General features: G+C 37.3%; 1 protein-coding gene across 5 annotated transcripts in view; it reads right to left on the reverse strand.

The window, feature by feature from the left end:
- Positions 1-14228, reverse strand: part of kdm6a (lysine (K)-specific demethylase 6A) — a 104718-nt gene that overhangs the window by 8201 nt on the left and 82289 nt on the right. For 3 of the 5 annotated variants that reach the window (XM_041259049.1, XM_041259048.1, XM_041259047.1), the window contains 10 exons: positions 13655-13753; positions 12880-13099; positions 12065-12199; positions 10523-10669; positions 9725-9820; positions 9517-9624; positions 8645-9043; positions 7181-7980; positions 5596-5725; positions 3911-4016 (listed from right to left, as the gene is read on the reverse strand). In XM_041259049.1, the coding sequence (XP_041114983.1) occupies positions 3911-4016; positions 5596-5725; positions 7181-7980; positions 8645-9043; positions 9517-9624; positions 9725-9820; positions 10523-10669; positions 12065-12199; positions 12880-13099; positions 13655-13753 (2240 nt within the window). The remainder of the gene's footprint in view (positions 1-3910; positions 4017-5595; positions 5726-7180; positions 7981-8644; positions 9044-9516; positions 9625-9724; positions 9821-10522; positions 10670-12064; positions 12200-12879; positions 13100-13654; positions 13754-14228) is intronic. The other 2 variants (XM_041259052.1, XM_041259050.1) reach the window with 1 other exon arrangement.

Consider the following 14228-nt stretch of genomic DNA (forward strand, 5'->3'; position numbering starts at 1 on the left):
CCTATATGCGGAGACTATTGTACAACAATTCAGTGTTTTAATCAAATGTCAGAAGTAATAAGCCAAGAATTTTGTATTTCAAATCATAGGCACCTAACATTGTTTAAAAATGTGGGGGGGGGCTTAAGGCAGGGTTCATACACTTCAAAGAATGTAGAATTCCATGACTTTCAATTACCTATTTCACATGACTCAAAACATTACAAGATTTGACCAGGATTATCGTGCTTCATGTATTTGAGCAACACAGCATTTGTCCAATTGTTGTAGGCACATTCAAAATAAAATACGTTGAGAAGTAAATAAAAGTTCTACCTTAATAGACCTGCAGTTTTCCTCATTTCCAAATAACACACTGGAACAGCACCAATTACTGTAAACCGCTACCGGTAAATAAGGTAGCGGCGTATTTGTCCATCTCCCTTTTTCATTTCTTGACTTTTCTTCCTGTTCTTCACTATTGTGTCACTCACATCTATTTTTATTCTCTTAGAGTCACCAGACATCCCTTCAGCAGCTATCATTTACTGCTTTCTTAAATTATCCTTCAAATGCTTGTTTATAAATGAATAGTCTCAAGACCAGGGAAAAAGAAAAGAAAAAAAAAATGACTGCAGGCTCTAAAGCAGGGCAACTATTTCTCACACTTGCTTGTAATGTTATCACAGCAACTGCAATCTGGCACCTGTTGCAAAACATCTAAAAGCAAATTTATTTTATTGGTATTTGTACCACGACAAAATAAAGCTACACTGACATATTCTCTGAAATTGCTATCTGCAAACACTAGTCACATTTAAACGTAAACCTAAATGACGATACAAGGCTGTAGCCAGCTATGAGACACGGCACTCTATTAAAAACATACAAATAATTATTTATTTAGGCCCTTTTACATGTTGCTTTGCAGCAAAACTCTTAAAATGCATTTGTCCCTCGTTGTGTGGACACATTAATTCCCAAGTCCCGCTGATATCTATAGCCTCCGTGCTCGTCGAAATATTTAACCTTGTCTATTTACTTCTGTCAAGTGATGGATCTGTTTAGAAGGTTATTGTCTATAGTTCAATTTAATGTCAGTACTTAAAACACATGTAGAGTTTCAAAACCAAGGTTTTGAGGAGCCACAATATTCAGTCTGTAGAACCTAGTGAAGGTATGGGGAGTAGCCCACACCGCTGCATTGCACGTCCTTGACAGATGCATCCTGGAATAAAGCTCACGGAGTTGGCATGCCCCTGGTGGAATTGGCAGTGAGCATTTATGGAAGGGGCAAGTTGGCCGGATTATGGGCAGTCCTGACTGTGTCTGCTATCCCCTTGGACAACCACTGTTTAGACAGGGCTTGACCATGGGACTTGACCCCATAGCAGACAGAAAATTGTTCAACTTTTCGTCAGGTCAGCAGAGTACGCCAAGGCCCCAACTGGGCAGAGCGCACAGAGCTGTAGCTCTGTCAGACTACAATGGAGGTGGAAAGCTGAGTCTTTGGCAAAAAAGCAGGATTGGTACAGAGCGTGACCTTTGTCCTGGCCTCTGTAAAAATTAAGCAGGCCATCTCTATAAAGAATGCCCTCATTTTACTCACCCACTTCGCAGAGCAAGAAAGACGCTTAAATGCAGGGCTCAAACAGTGCATTAAAAGGCTTCATGAGTGCAATAAGCATCATGTTTAACATCCATTGGGGAACAAAGTCCTTCATATGCACCCAAAGCAGTCTAGCCTCTTTCAAAAATGGAAGTGAGCTCCTGGGGAGACCAAGTCAATCTTAACCCTTTTCGTTCCATTTATTCAGCACCTGTCAGGCGCGTTGGGTCCTGTATATTTTACATGCCTGATTTAAAAGTAATTTTATTCATAGTAAAACTGGTTTAAAAAGCACTGCATACCAACAGGACACTCAGACATCTCCAGCCCTGCCACACACCTTGTTCACTGTATTTATCGCATATCTCATCATAGTAGTGCATACTGGTAAATCATCTCCTGATCACTCGTTTAATCACCAAACTCCTAAATAATGCTATTCAAGTCATCATTTTATTACTATAACATCAAGAGAGTTCTCAAGGGGCGGCACACAACTGGCCGAGCTTCGCCCGGGTGGGGAGGGCTTAGGTCGGCCAGGGTGTCCTCAGCTCGCAGCGTACCAGCAACCCCTGTAGACTGGCCGGGCACCTGCTGGCTTGCCTGTAAGCTGCCCAGAGCTGTGCTGTTCTCAGACACTGTAGCTCTGAGGTGGTGGCATGGTGGGCCAGCAGTGTAAAAAAAAGCAGTCGGCTGGCGGCACACATTTCGGAGGACAGCGTGTGCTCATCTTCGCCACTCCCGAGTAAGTGCTTGACAGTAGGTATGGTGTTCTTTTCTTTGTATGCCTCACCAGATTTTCTCCAAACGTAAAGACTATCGGCATGACCAAATAGGTCATTTTTTTTGTTTCATCACTCCACAAAACCTTTGACCAGAACTCTCATCTGTTATTCAAATGCCGTTTTGCAAACTTAAAGCAATTATCCTTGAGTCGTTTTCCTTAGAGTGGCTTTTTCCTTGGCCTGTAACCATTGAGACCTTCACCATGCAATACTGGACCTATGGTTGAAATGGAAACCCCAGTCCCACTTGCAGCCAGTTCACTTTGAATATCTTTGGCAGTCAATCTCAGACTGTTATTAACCTTCCTCACAATTATTCTACTTGTTCTTCGTGAAAGAACCTTACTTCTTCCAGACCGAGGGAGCATTGTGACAGTACCATGAGTCTTGTACTTTTTGATAAACAATAGTTGAAATTGGGATACAAATGCTTGGAAATCTTCCTGTATCCTTCTCCAGCTTTATGACAATATATAATGCCTAAGGTCCTCAAATAGCTCTTTACTTTTTCCAATATTGACAATTACAGCCATCAACCTATGCCTAACCCTTTTATACACTCTAAGGATGTACACCTACAATCCAGCATTTTCTAGACTTTTCCAGAATTATGTTCTGCATTATCATTGAAATTTCTAGACACCATGTTATCATAATATCAATGTTTCCTCATCCAAAAAACCAAAACTTTTGCTGCAAAAGATTTTCCCTAAAAAAAAATTAATTTCTAGAAATTATAAATTTCCATTGGCGTATGTAAACTTCTGACTACAACTGTACATAGTTTGCTTCCTCTGTGCCCTATGGGTTAGCCACCTAATCTCAATCAAGTTACAGTTCAACATGAGGAAAAAAACTAAAAAGGTCACAAAAATCAAGTACGTGTGAAAAATTTTAATTTTCCATGATAAATAAGCGTAGAGTGCTAATACTTTAGTCTGTGACTGTAAATGGCAGTTATACACTTCATTCTCTCTTTTTTAAATGGAAAAAATCCACTCAAAGCAGCGCCACCAATAAGAGGTTTTGGTTGAGTTAAACCAGATTATTTTTCTTTTTTTAATTACAGAAACTTTCATTTTTAGTAAAGTAAATCAGCCTTTTACACATCCTTTTATGTTCAAAATATAAGGACATCCACTGGAGGAACAAAATATTTTAAACCCATCATTAATAAAAAGAAACAAGACAACATGTACAAAATTATAACTTGCTTAATTATAAACACAGGCTTTGTGACTGGACACCAATTAAATACTGGAACACAATCCAAATACTGCACATTAAAAATGCAACAGAACTGTACTTGAAGACACCATTGTGTCTTAGAATACGGAAACATAATTCTCAATGATGCATTGTAAATACCAGACATAACATGTAATTACTTTCTTGGCTTCCAGATGGTGCTATTGCACTTCATGTACGTTTGTTATCTTCATGAAATCCGCTGACCCCCTAGGCAGCAGCTACATCTCCTTCCCATCACTTTCAATTAGACAACAATCACTTGATTTCCTGTGTCAACTGAGCTTACCTAGTTTAAGAGCTCCTGCAAGGCCACGGATTACTGTGACAGGGTTGTTTGGATTTGTACAGAATTGGTGTAAAGGTGGAAAGAAAGCATCTCGCTTGTTCTCCAGCTGTAAACCAAAATAATAAAAAAAACAAACAATGGTTTTAAAAAACATTGGGCTTAACATATAAAGCTAGATTGGTTTTTAATATATAACTGAAATATTATAATGAGGATCCCAAACTATATAAGTATAATGTAGCTACTGAATAGTTAAATCTCTGGCTGGTTACAGAGATTTCCTGGTTGCCTAACTAAATCCAGAATAACAACTCAAAACAGCAGACCAGTAAACTACTCAAAATGTAATTTTGTATTTTTTTTTTATTTGCACAAAACATAGAAACATTAATTATTTTTATAGTAAATGTAATTCAACTGTGTATTCACACAACAGGACCAATAGTACCACAAGTTGCAGCTACCCCTTCAAAATGGCATTTACAGAATTACTCCAGTGCAGAAGTATTAATAATGCAATCTTTGATAATACCGTGTAACAATTTTTTTTTTTTTTTTTTTGTTCCTGGGTAGTAAGTGTTATTTCCTAATTGCTTATGCCTCAAAAGTATAGAAAATGGCTATTATTCCCCACAAACTTTGCTTTTGTGACCAGGACAGTGATATTTCAAAATATCACTGTTTCCAATGGGAAAACGGGCAAATGTGTGTCTTTTCGTTCACATAGTCAGAAAAAAACAACATATGAATCCAAATTAACATGAATTTATACTAAAGTAATACAAAAAAGTAAATACAGTATAATCGTAAATCTCAAAACTACTCACTTCTGAATCTTTTGTAGTCATTTTTGTATTACTTTAGTATAAATACATGTTAATTTGGATTCATATGTTGTTTTTTTCTCACTTTATGTGAACGAAAAGACACACATTTGCCCGTTTTCCCATTGGAAATAGTGATATTTTGAATTATCACTGTCCTGGTCACAAAAGCAAAGTTTGTGGGGAATAATAGCCATTTTCTATACTTTTGAGGCATAAGCAATTAGGAAATAACACTTACTACCCAGGAACAAAAATTGTGTTACATAGTGTAAGCTAAACCTACACATCTAGGTGCAATTTTCTTAATACATTCGAACTATAAAACTACAATATTAAAGGAAATGCATAACCATCAACCCTCCAGTAACCCCTTCAAATGGCATTGGTGGAGGACACTGCTTTGCTGCTTTCATTCAGTCTATTTCATTCCCTTTGTAATTGTTTGGGCCTGCATTCTAATTCATCCTGATGTTACCTTTGATCAGCCTGCCATAATAAACAGGCCACTATTACTTATGTAGTGAGACTTTCGAAGAAAATTATGTAAAGCTTATCAGTCTTAACCACAGAGCAACACACTGCTATACATCTCTTACATCAATAAAATAAAAAGAAAAAAGTTTAAACACAATCCCACAGAACACATTATTGTACAGGTCAATGCAGGCTTAAATTATACTGAACTAAAATCACAGTAAGAAAGTACTGTCTAGCAAAATACTAAAAGTGAACCTAACTGCTGTTGCACATACAGACCCTAAACTACTGTAACACTTACAAACATTCGAGTTGGAGACAGTGTATGTGTATAGTATTTCTATGACAGCAGTACCACTGCCTACAAGTGGGAATACTTACATAAATACTAGGAGTAGGAGGGTTGAGTTTGTCCTTTGGCAGCGAAGGATAAGGGGGAGGAGGCAGTCGTGGGGGTGGACACTTGTCCAATAAAACGCTACTATTTGATAGACCATTCTTACCGAGATTTCTGAAAAGGAAGAAATCAAGATCACATCAAAATAAAAAATAAATTACTAAAAAAACCTCCGGAGGAGTTTAAGAACTTTAAACATTTGATAGCAGTCAAACAAAAATTAAAATATTGAAAGTGGTATCCTAGTAAGTAAAAAAAGGGTCATATTGAAGAGAATCTCTGGTGTAGTTTTACATTTTGCCTGAAACAGGAAAGTTATCTTGATGGAATTACATTTCCTTCTTGATTTTTAAATGTTTTTTAAACAATAAAATTAAGGGTTGCAGAGTACTTTCGCACTCCATGTTTATACTTAAACACAAACTTCACTTTTTAGTGTAAACACAGCTGCAAAACGTTGGCCTAATTCAGTCTTAATCCCCGTTGTCGAATATAGTGTGTGTTAGAGACAGATGAAGGCTGACCGAGATGAAACATCACTTGAACATGAATGTATGTGATCATCAGATATTTAAAGCTTAGCTGTTAATTTGTCAATATTGTCTTGATTGGTTTAAACCTAAGTTCTAAGATCTCATCTAGACCCAAAATGAAGGACAAGAATGACCCAGGAATTGAAAGTACTGCCAAATTCTTCAATCCCAAAATATGTTTGAAAGGGAACTCAAATTCTCTATTAAAAAATGCTACCGGTGAACCCAATCTTGCAGTGCAGAATGAAAAGCAGAAAATGTTGAGCTATAAATGGATCATGTTTGAAAATGTCCCCCAGGTGAAAACAAACCTTTGGACAGAGATTGCCAGATACCAGTTTAACAATACATCTGCTAGGTTTGTCCAAGATAGTGTCCAAATTAATGCTATCAATTTATTTATTTATTTATTTTTAAAAACTGGTGAAATTCAGTTTCAGTTTCATCTATGGACATGTAAACGAAAGGAAATGGGTGCCTATTCAATACCATGTTAATTCCAGGTCAGGTTGCAGCCCATAACTCAGGAGAAGCTCTGTAGCACAAACTAAAGGAAACATATACAAAAGGGCCCCATTCCCCATTATATTTATTTTTCACATAAATTCAACATTTCTTTTGAAAACTGTTTCTATCAATTTTCTGCTTCATGGTAAGCATTCAGTAAAGATTAGGCTTAGGGTTTCAGTACAGTCTGATTGTGCAGTAAATACCCGGTTTACAGGGCACATGGCTGTCGGCACCAAATCAGTTGCACAGATTTATAAAGACTGGATAATTAAGTTAAGAAAATAAACACATGGGGTGTGCTGCATTTTTATAAGGGCTGCGGCATGACTTTTTTAAAAACAGCATGTTATATAACAGAACTGATGCACATAATGCATCAGTTCTATTATAATCGATGGTAATAGCTAAAATTCTATTGTACTTTGATCTTCTTGTCGGTTACCTGCAACCAGCCCATTTGGCAAACATCTACTGGCAGATGACCATTACCCCTGGACAATACGAGAATAGTATATTGTTACCTTACCTGCATGCTTTGAGTACATCTACTGAGCTGGGATATATAGAGACAGAAGATGAAGGTGCAAGCGGAGGGTTAGATTTGTGACTGATCAAAGGAGGGTCGACTTTCATTGGGCTTTGCGAGTCCTCAATACACTTCCCATTAACTTTATGTCCCAATCCACTGGGGGGGCTGTTAAGGCTGGTAACACTGTTCGTAGTAGTTTGTTCAGTCGATTTAGGAGAAGGGGTTGCTGTGGAAATGGCTGATGAGGGCGAAGAGGCAACAGAATTCTCTCGAGTCTTTGAGTTGTGAACCGCCGGGTGAACGTTATTGACTTTTTCGCAGGTTCCAGAACCCCCAATATTATTGGCTTTTCCAATCAACAAGGCAGAGAGCTGAGGATTGTCTGAACTAAGTACACCTGGTGACTTGGATTCTCCATGGCTAGGGCATGAAACAGTATCTGCCATCACCTGATGGACATGATTAGGGAGTCCCTCTACAGTGGCAGTGCTGTTTGGTGTCCCTTCACAGTGCCTGCTGATGTCGGGCACTGATGTTGCGTTGTTGTTTCCTGAAGGCTTGCTCTCTTTGGTTAAGGTAATGCCTTGTTGTCCGCCTGAGGTAGCCGTGTGAGGAGGAGAGGAGAAGTGATTGAGAGCAGCCCCCTGTGTTAGTGAATTGCTAGGCATGGTGGGATGTCCAACCTGATTTTGAATACCAGTGCCAGCTGCCTGGAAATGCTGGGAAGTCCCAGTGGAAGAGAGAGGTCGTTCACCATTAGGACCCGCCGAATGTGAACTCTGACCTTTCTGAAGCCCCTGAAACGAGACCAAAAAAATCAGGCATTACGTAGTGTCCTGCAGAGAAAGCAACAAAGCTTAAGCTTTTTTACACCCTACAAGAACTGCAAGATTACAACTGAACTTTTTTTTGTTTCCTTACAGGCAGTACAATTGTAAAAAGTATTCTGTAAACTAGGAAATTACTTATTTAAATAACATACTGACAGCATACCAAAAAGAATTGCATTCAATTATTTAGGAATTAATCTCACAGCAATAATATTTCATCAACTTCAGACACACAAAAACACATCTCTTCAAAACAGAGGTTGCATTCAAGCAAAGATGCATCACAAACTCAGACTTCACTGTACAGTGTGAGTATGTACAACAGTGTGGGATTTGTCGACACAAACTGATTGAAAACACCTGGCTTACTGCTTATGAACAATTCTAGCAACATGTAGCATGTAAAAAGGGGTTTCCAAAACATACCAATTTTTCTGGCTTATACAGTGCATTAAGACAAAAAAAAAATCGCAAGTTGTACAAAAGCTATGCTTATACCGTTAAATGTACATTTAAGCCCAGTTTTAAAAAGTCCCAAATTAGATTTAATTATTTTGCAAATACAAATAAATAGCTGAATCTAGATACAGACACACAGAGACTGACGCACAGTAATACTAAATGCACACACCTGAGTGGAGTTAATGTGTTGGTTTTTCCACGGCTCCTCTGTGCTGCTGCTGGTTGGGTTTGTGCAGTTATGAGGTAGACTTAGTGCGTTTTGCTGCAGGTAAGGCACGTTTCCGTTGCTTTCCATTCCTGTTATGTGATTATTGCCTACAGAAATAGTGTCTGTATTACCCAGCATTCCAGCTGTGCTGCAGGGAACCGAGTTCGCTGGGAAAGATCCGTTTGCCACTGGCTGCCCAGGACAGACTGGACGGACTCCAGACGGAACAACATTAGGCACTCTAGTCAGGGCCACGTGCGGCTGCTGACCAGAGACAGAGTTTGTAGGCAGTGATGAATCGACTGTTGGCCCATTAGGAACTCTAGTTGGTCGTACCTGCCCAGCTGCTGTTTGTCTCATCTAAAATCGAAAAGTGTTAAAATAAAAATCAATGAGGTGGTGTAGCAAAGCTAAAATCATCAACAAGATAAGCATCCCTAAGGTTGATCACCTGTAGAGCAAAAGAACACAAAATTTAAAAGGTTACACACAAGACCAAACAAAATAAGAACTTATTTGAGAATGCATTGTATTTGGAATAGCCAATCTTTTAAATGATCAATAAATGTATACTATGATCCATGATCAATAAATGTATACTACACCTGGTTACCAATAAAAATTACAAACTTATTGGGATCCATAAAAAAAAAATGTTCATGTCTAACAGCATGATCCGTTCAAAAAGGGGCAATCTTTTAAAGGATTAGGATGCAATTTCTTCTTAATAGACCAACTACAAAATCTGAAATAAAACAGCTGTGGTATTTCAGGGTAAATTCGTGTCAAAAATGTAGAGGGGTCAAAGGACAGATGATGCTGGGCTTCCTTACCTGCTGCTGGTGCTGCTGCATCAAGGCAAGCTGCCCCTCGAGCTGTTCCAGCATCTGTAGCTGAAGTGGCTTCAGGTTTTGCCTGTTTGTCCGAAGGTGTTCCAAGAGCTATGAAGATTAGTAAATTAGTGTCATACGTAAAAACTAAAGAAATTCTCCATCTTATTGTGTCCTACAATATTATGCATAAGGTACTACAAAAACATACCTGTAATTTCTGTGGTGTTAAGTACCAGTTAGGAACTTGCTGTTGGACTGGATGGTGTGACACATTGTGGCCACTTGCCCAAGAATCTGAAGTATTCTGATGTAAAAAGCACAAAGAGTTAGTTACCTTTAAATGTACACACATTTACATCATAGTTAAAAATAATATAAGTACATAGTATATATTGTGACCTCATCAAAATCAGAACTTGGGGTGACTAAACCCGTTTGTGTCTCCTTAAAGTAAATCTGTGCATTGCGACAACAAACCCAAGCTGAACACAACCAGATTTCAGCTTTTTTAATTTGACAATAAACCCCATGATGATGTGGTCGCGCTGGTCAACTTGGGGTCCTAATTTGACTTAGGATCCTAACATATTCCTATAAAATCCCTATAAAATTTTGTAATTCACAATATAAATTGGAATTTAAATATGATTATCATCAACACATTTGCAGTCAGATTTTTTTTTTTTTTTTTTTTTAAATGTTGTAGTTAGTATTCTTCTAGCCAGAGATATACTGTCACAGAAATCAGCTCAGAAATTCAAAAATATAATAAATTGGAAACCTGTCTGCAAATGAGGATACATTGCGTTATCCTGTCCTGAAGTACGCTGTAAACGGCAAACTCTTCTTTTGTCAAGCTCATCAAAAAATCCACTCTATTATCCCCTTTGGATTTCCCCCTATATTCCAAACATCTCTTCTTAAGTTTCACTCCCTTCAGAAGTTGTAATATAGGGACCCAGTGTAGTAGACATCTTTATACTCAGCAATGTAATTAAGTCAGTACCTTTGTTGGGCTTGATGTTCTTTTTCTCTTAGCAGGACTTGATTGGTCATCTACTTGGCCTGAAGGAGCCATGTGCAGAGGCAAGGACTGCTGTGACATCTGTGGTTGACCAAGGCCTACTTCATTATTCTGATGAGGTTTACAGGCCTACAACATAGAAAGTAAAAAAATAACACACTGTTTGCCTTTGTTCTGTTAACACTTGAACAGAATACACTTGCAGGATGCTTTGCTGGAACACAAAAAACATTCTTATGCTGTGTCTTCTTTCTAACAATGTAGTGTACTTTACTCTGAATTAAATGATTGACAGGGGACTCTGCAGAATACATTGAGGCATGACGTAAATTCATATTTCACCCCTAAAGCTCACAAGTATATGTTCTAGAGGTAGCATCTATCAAAAAAGTGTATCAACTGCCTCCAATGTCTACAATGCTACTCAATATGATTTGTTAGACCAGCCTTATGATAAGTAAACTAAAAGCACGTTGGTTTCAAATTGAATAAAAAGTGAATGATTGGCTTAAAGAGCCTTTTTTGGTGACTAATAAAACATCAGGACGCAGCCCATTGTAAATGCCACTCTCATGCAAGCTTGGTAAATTCGGTACATTATAGTAAAACATTTAAAACAAAATACTTTCAAGATGCCACCCAAATAACTCTGCAAAGTGAGAAGACATTTAAAAAGGTAAAGCAATGTGCATTATATATTAAACAGTTGCTTTCAGTCATCCATCCATGATGGCTCAAAGGTATCGCCTTTTTAAAGCAGTTCCCTACTAAAAATATACAAGTGGTTATTTTACAATTGTATCAATTACTGATGAATGTCAGTATGATCAGGACAATAAAAATGATTCCAAAAAATGAATCATTGTTCTTTATAATAAAAAAAATGATAATAAAAAACACCATGAATATTTTGCATTGCTCTACACATTCAAATGAGAACACACAAAATGTTATGTTGGACCTTCTCATATGGATACAGATGGATAGCACCATAACACTAGGCATTAGCTGCCAGAACTGAAAAATAGTGACTTCAACCATTATTTTTCATTTCTAGGAAACAAAACAAAAAAAAAGACTAACCCTTATGAACACTACTGAAAACACCACCACATCTTTCTAGGAGTAACGTATTCTCGTTATCTTCATTAACAGCCTTATGTTATAATTTTAGCAGGCGTACAGGTTCTGATTTTTTAAAATTAGTGATTTCGAAACTGATAATTAAAATTGTATATAAGTAGTAACAAAAAAATAGGGGCCAGATTTACTATCCATTTGCTCTAGTGAGAAGTTTGCTCCAGTTTCTTAAACGGAAAAACAAAATGTGAATGTAAAGCAAACCAAAATAAATATCGTGTTTGTATGTACACTGCCTCTTGTGTTTTTCTGTAACATTACCAGTTTGTTTTTCCGTAAAAAAAAAAAAAAAAAAACACTAAACTGTAAACTATGCATTAAGTAAATGCTTAGTAAATCTGGCCCTATAACTGGGAATCTACAGTACGATCTAACTCTTCTCACCTGCTGTGCTGAGTTCAAGGCACCCTGTCTGGAGGTAAGTTCTGCGGGGATTGGTAGGCTCCATGCCTCCTCAATACTAGGAAGCATTTTAGTTTTACTCTGTAGACTACTTTGTTGAAGGTTACACAACTGAGCCTAGGAAAAATTATGTAAAAACACATTTAATACTGCACTACTTAATATAAAATGTGGTCTTCTACTAAATCTGATCTGTAACACACATTATGATTGATATGAAAATTTTCTAGACTATATTTATATCTGCTTGATAATAGCCTATAAGAATATATATATAATATATATATATATATATATATATATATATATATATATATATATATATATATATATTATATATATATATAAGAGAGAAATAAGAAAAAAAGTCCTTATATTAATTTAATGGGTAAAATACCACCTGGGGAGAGGCTGAATTCTATTTAAAATATAGGTAATTATCTTCATAACAAAAAGGATTAAATATTCAACATTAAAAAAATGTGTAAAAAAAAAAATGTCTTAATGCCATGATTATGCTTTAAAGTTATACGTGAAAAATGTTCTCTCACACATACACATTTACATGAAAAACAAAACAAAACTGCCCAGCATGTCTAATTTTGTTTAACTAATAACTAAAATGATGCAGAAAGAAATAGAAGGGATCTAGTTGCAGCTTGTCAGTAGTGGCCCTCTTGTGAATACACACGGCTCCACTGACCAGTAGCCAAAATACATGGGGTCACATTTCTAAGTCCAACCCCATCTCTCAACACTGATACCACCCTGTGCCTCTCAAACAAAACGATTTATACCTGTAAGTATTTTATCCGTGCTGTGAGGGCAGGGGTATTACTACACGATTTACTCCTGGTTGCATTAATGTAACATTTGATGGCATCCTGAGGCTGGTTACAGGATTCGTAGAGGGTGCCCAGGTCCATCCAGGCTGCAGCATGGCCATGGTCCAACTGCACAGCACAGATATAGGCCTGTAACGCATCCATTGGTTGATTCTGCTGTTGATACAACACCCTGAAAGAGAGACACTGATTAATCCACCACACGCCAAGACTTGAAAGGCAGAATTTCACAAGTCCCCCTGTCATCCTCCTACAAAAGTAGTTATACAACTCATACTGTCTGAAAAACGTAGCACAACCTGCATCAAGTGTCAGCGTAAGCTGGATGCTTAACTGAATAAAGCTAGTAACTCAAGCAGACCAGTGCTTGGGCTAGTGTGTCATCAGTGTGATCGTTAAGGCACTAGCTAGTTTCTTAACTATATTCTTGTTTTCATTTTTTTTTTTGGATGAATACACAGCAGCTGAGAAATTAACTGATGATAAATTGGTTGACAGCAGACAGCAAAACGTGGGATAGATGTAGGAAAAAACACACATACAAATCCCAGTCTTGTTGCAGGACTATCAAATCTCACAAATTATTTTACAATCCCTTTCTCCGATAGATACGATGCAGGAAAGCAACATGTCAATGTGATTAACACATGTTTCCCTATTGAACCATCCCTGGATGCTGCCAGTCTGGCTGTTGGGGCACGGTATGAACAGTTAATTATCTCCTTACCCTATTGAACACCATGTGTCCGCACTAGCTTCTGATTTATCAATGGACTGTCGGTAAGATATAAAGGCATCCTGAACCTTCCCAATACTTGAATAGCACCTGCAAGAAAAGGTTAAAAGCTATTTATTCCAATCTTGTATTCACTCACAAAACACTACATCTGGTCTCTGGTCTCACTTTACAATCGCCCCAGTTTTGACCACAGTCCAGAACTGTGTGATGAATACAATTATATAAGGATTAAACCTAAATTTTTTATTTTTTTTTTTAAAATCAGTTGAAAAAGAGAACAGGTGTCTGTTACTTCTGCAACAGATTGACTCGAACTAAAATTTAAAAAAATATATATCAATGCTGTTCGGTCTGGCTGTCAATACAGAGGCTGGTGATTATTTTTTAGATGACACAGTGATACAAAATATTTGATCTATAGTAAAATGCATTTGTTTAAATGTAAAGAATGACTAAAATGTACAGTATTAAAACACTGCTCTTTAATTCACTGTTAGTTTTCTTTTTTCTCGCACTTGTAACGTGCTGTCCTAGGCAAACGTGAAACGTGTATCATGGCAAT

The sequence above is a fragment of the Polyodon spathula genome, chromosome 9 (genome assembly GCF_017654505.1).
Source record: "Polyodon spathula isolate WHYD16114869_AA chromosome 9, ASM1765450v1, whole genome shotgun sequence".
NCBI lineage: Eukaryota > Metazoa > Chordata > Actinopteri > Acipenseriformes > Polyodontidae > Polyodon > Polyodon spathula.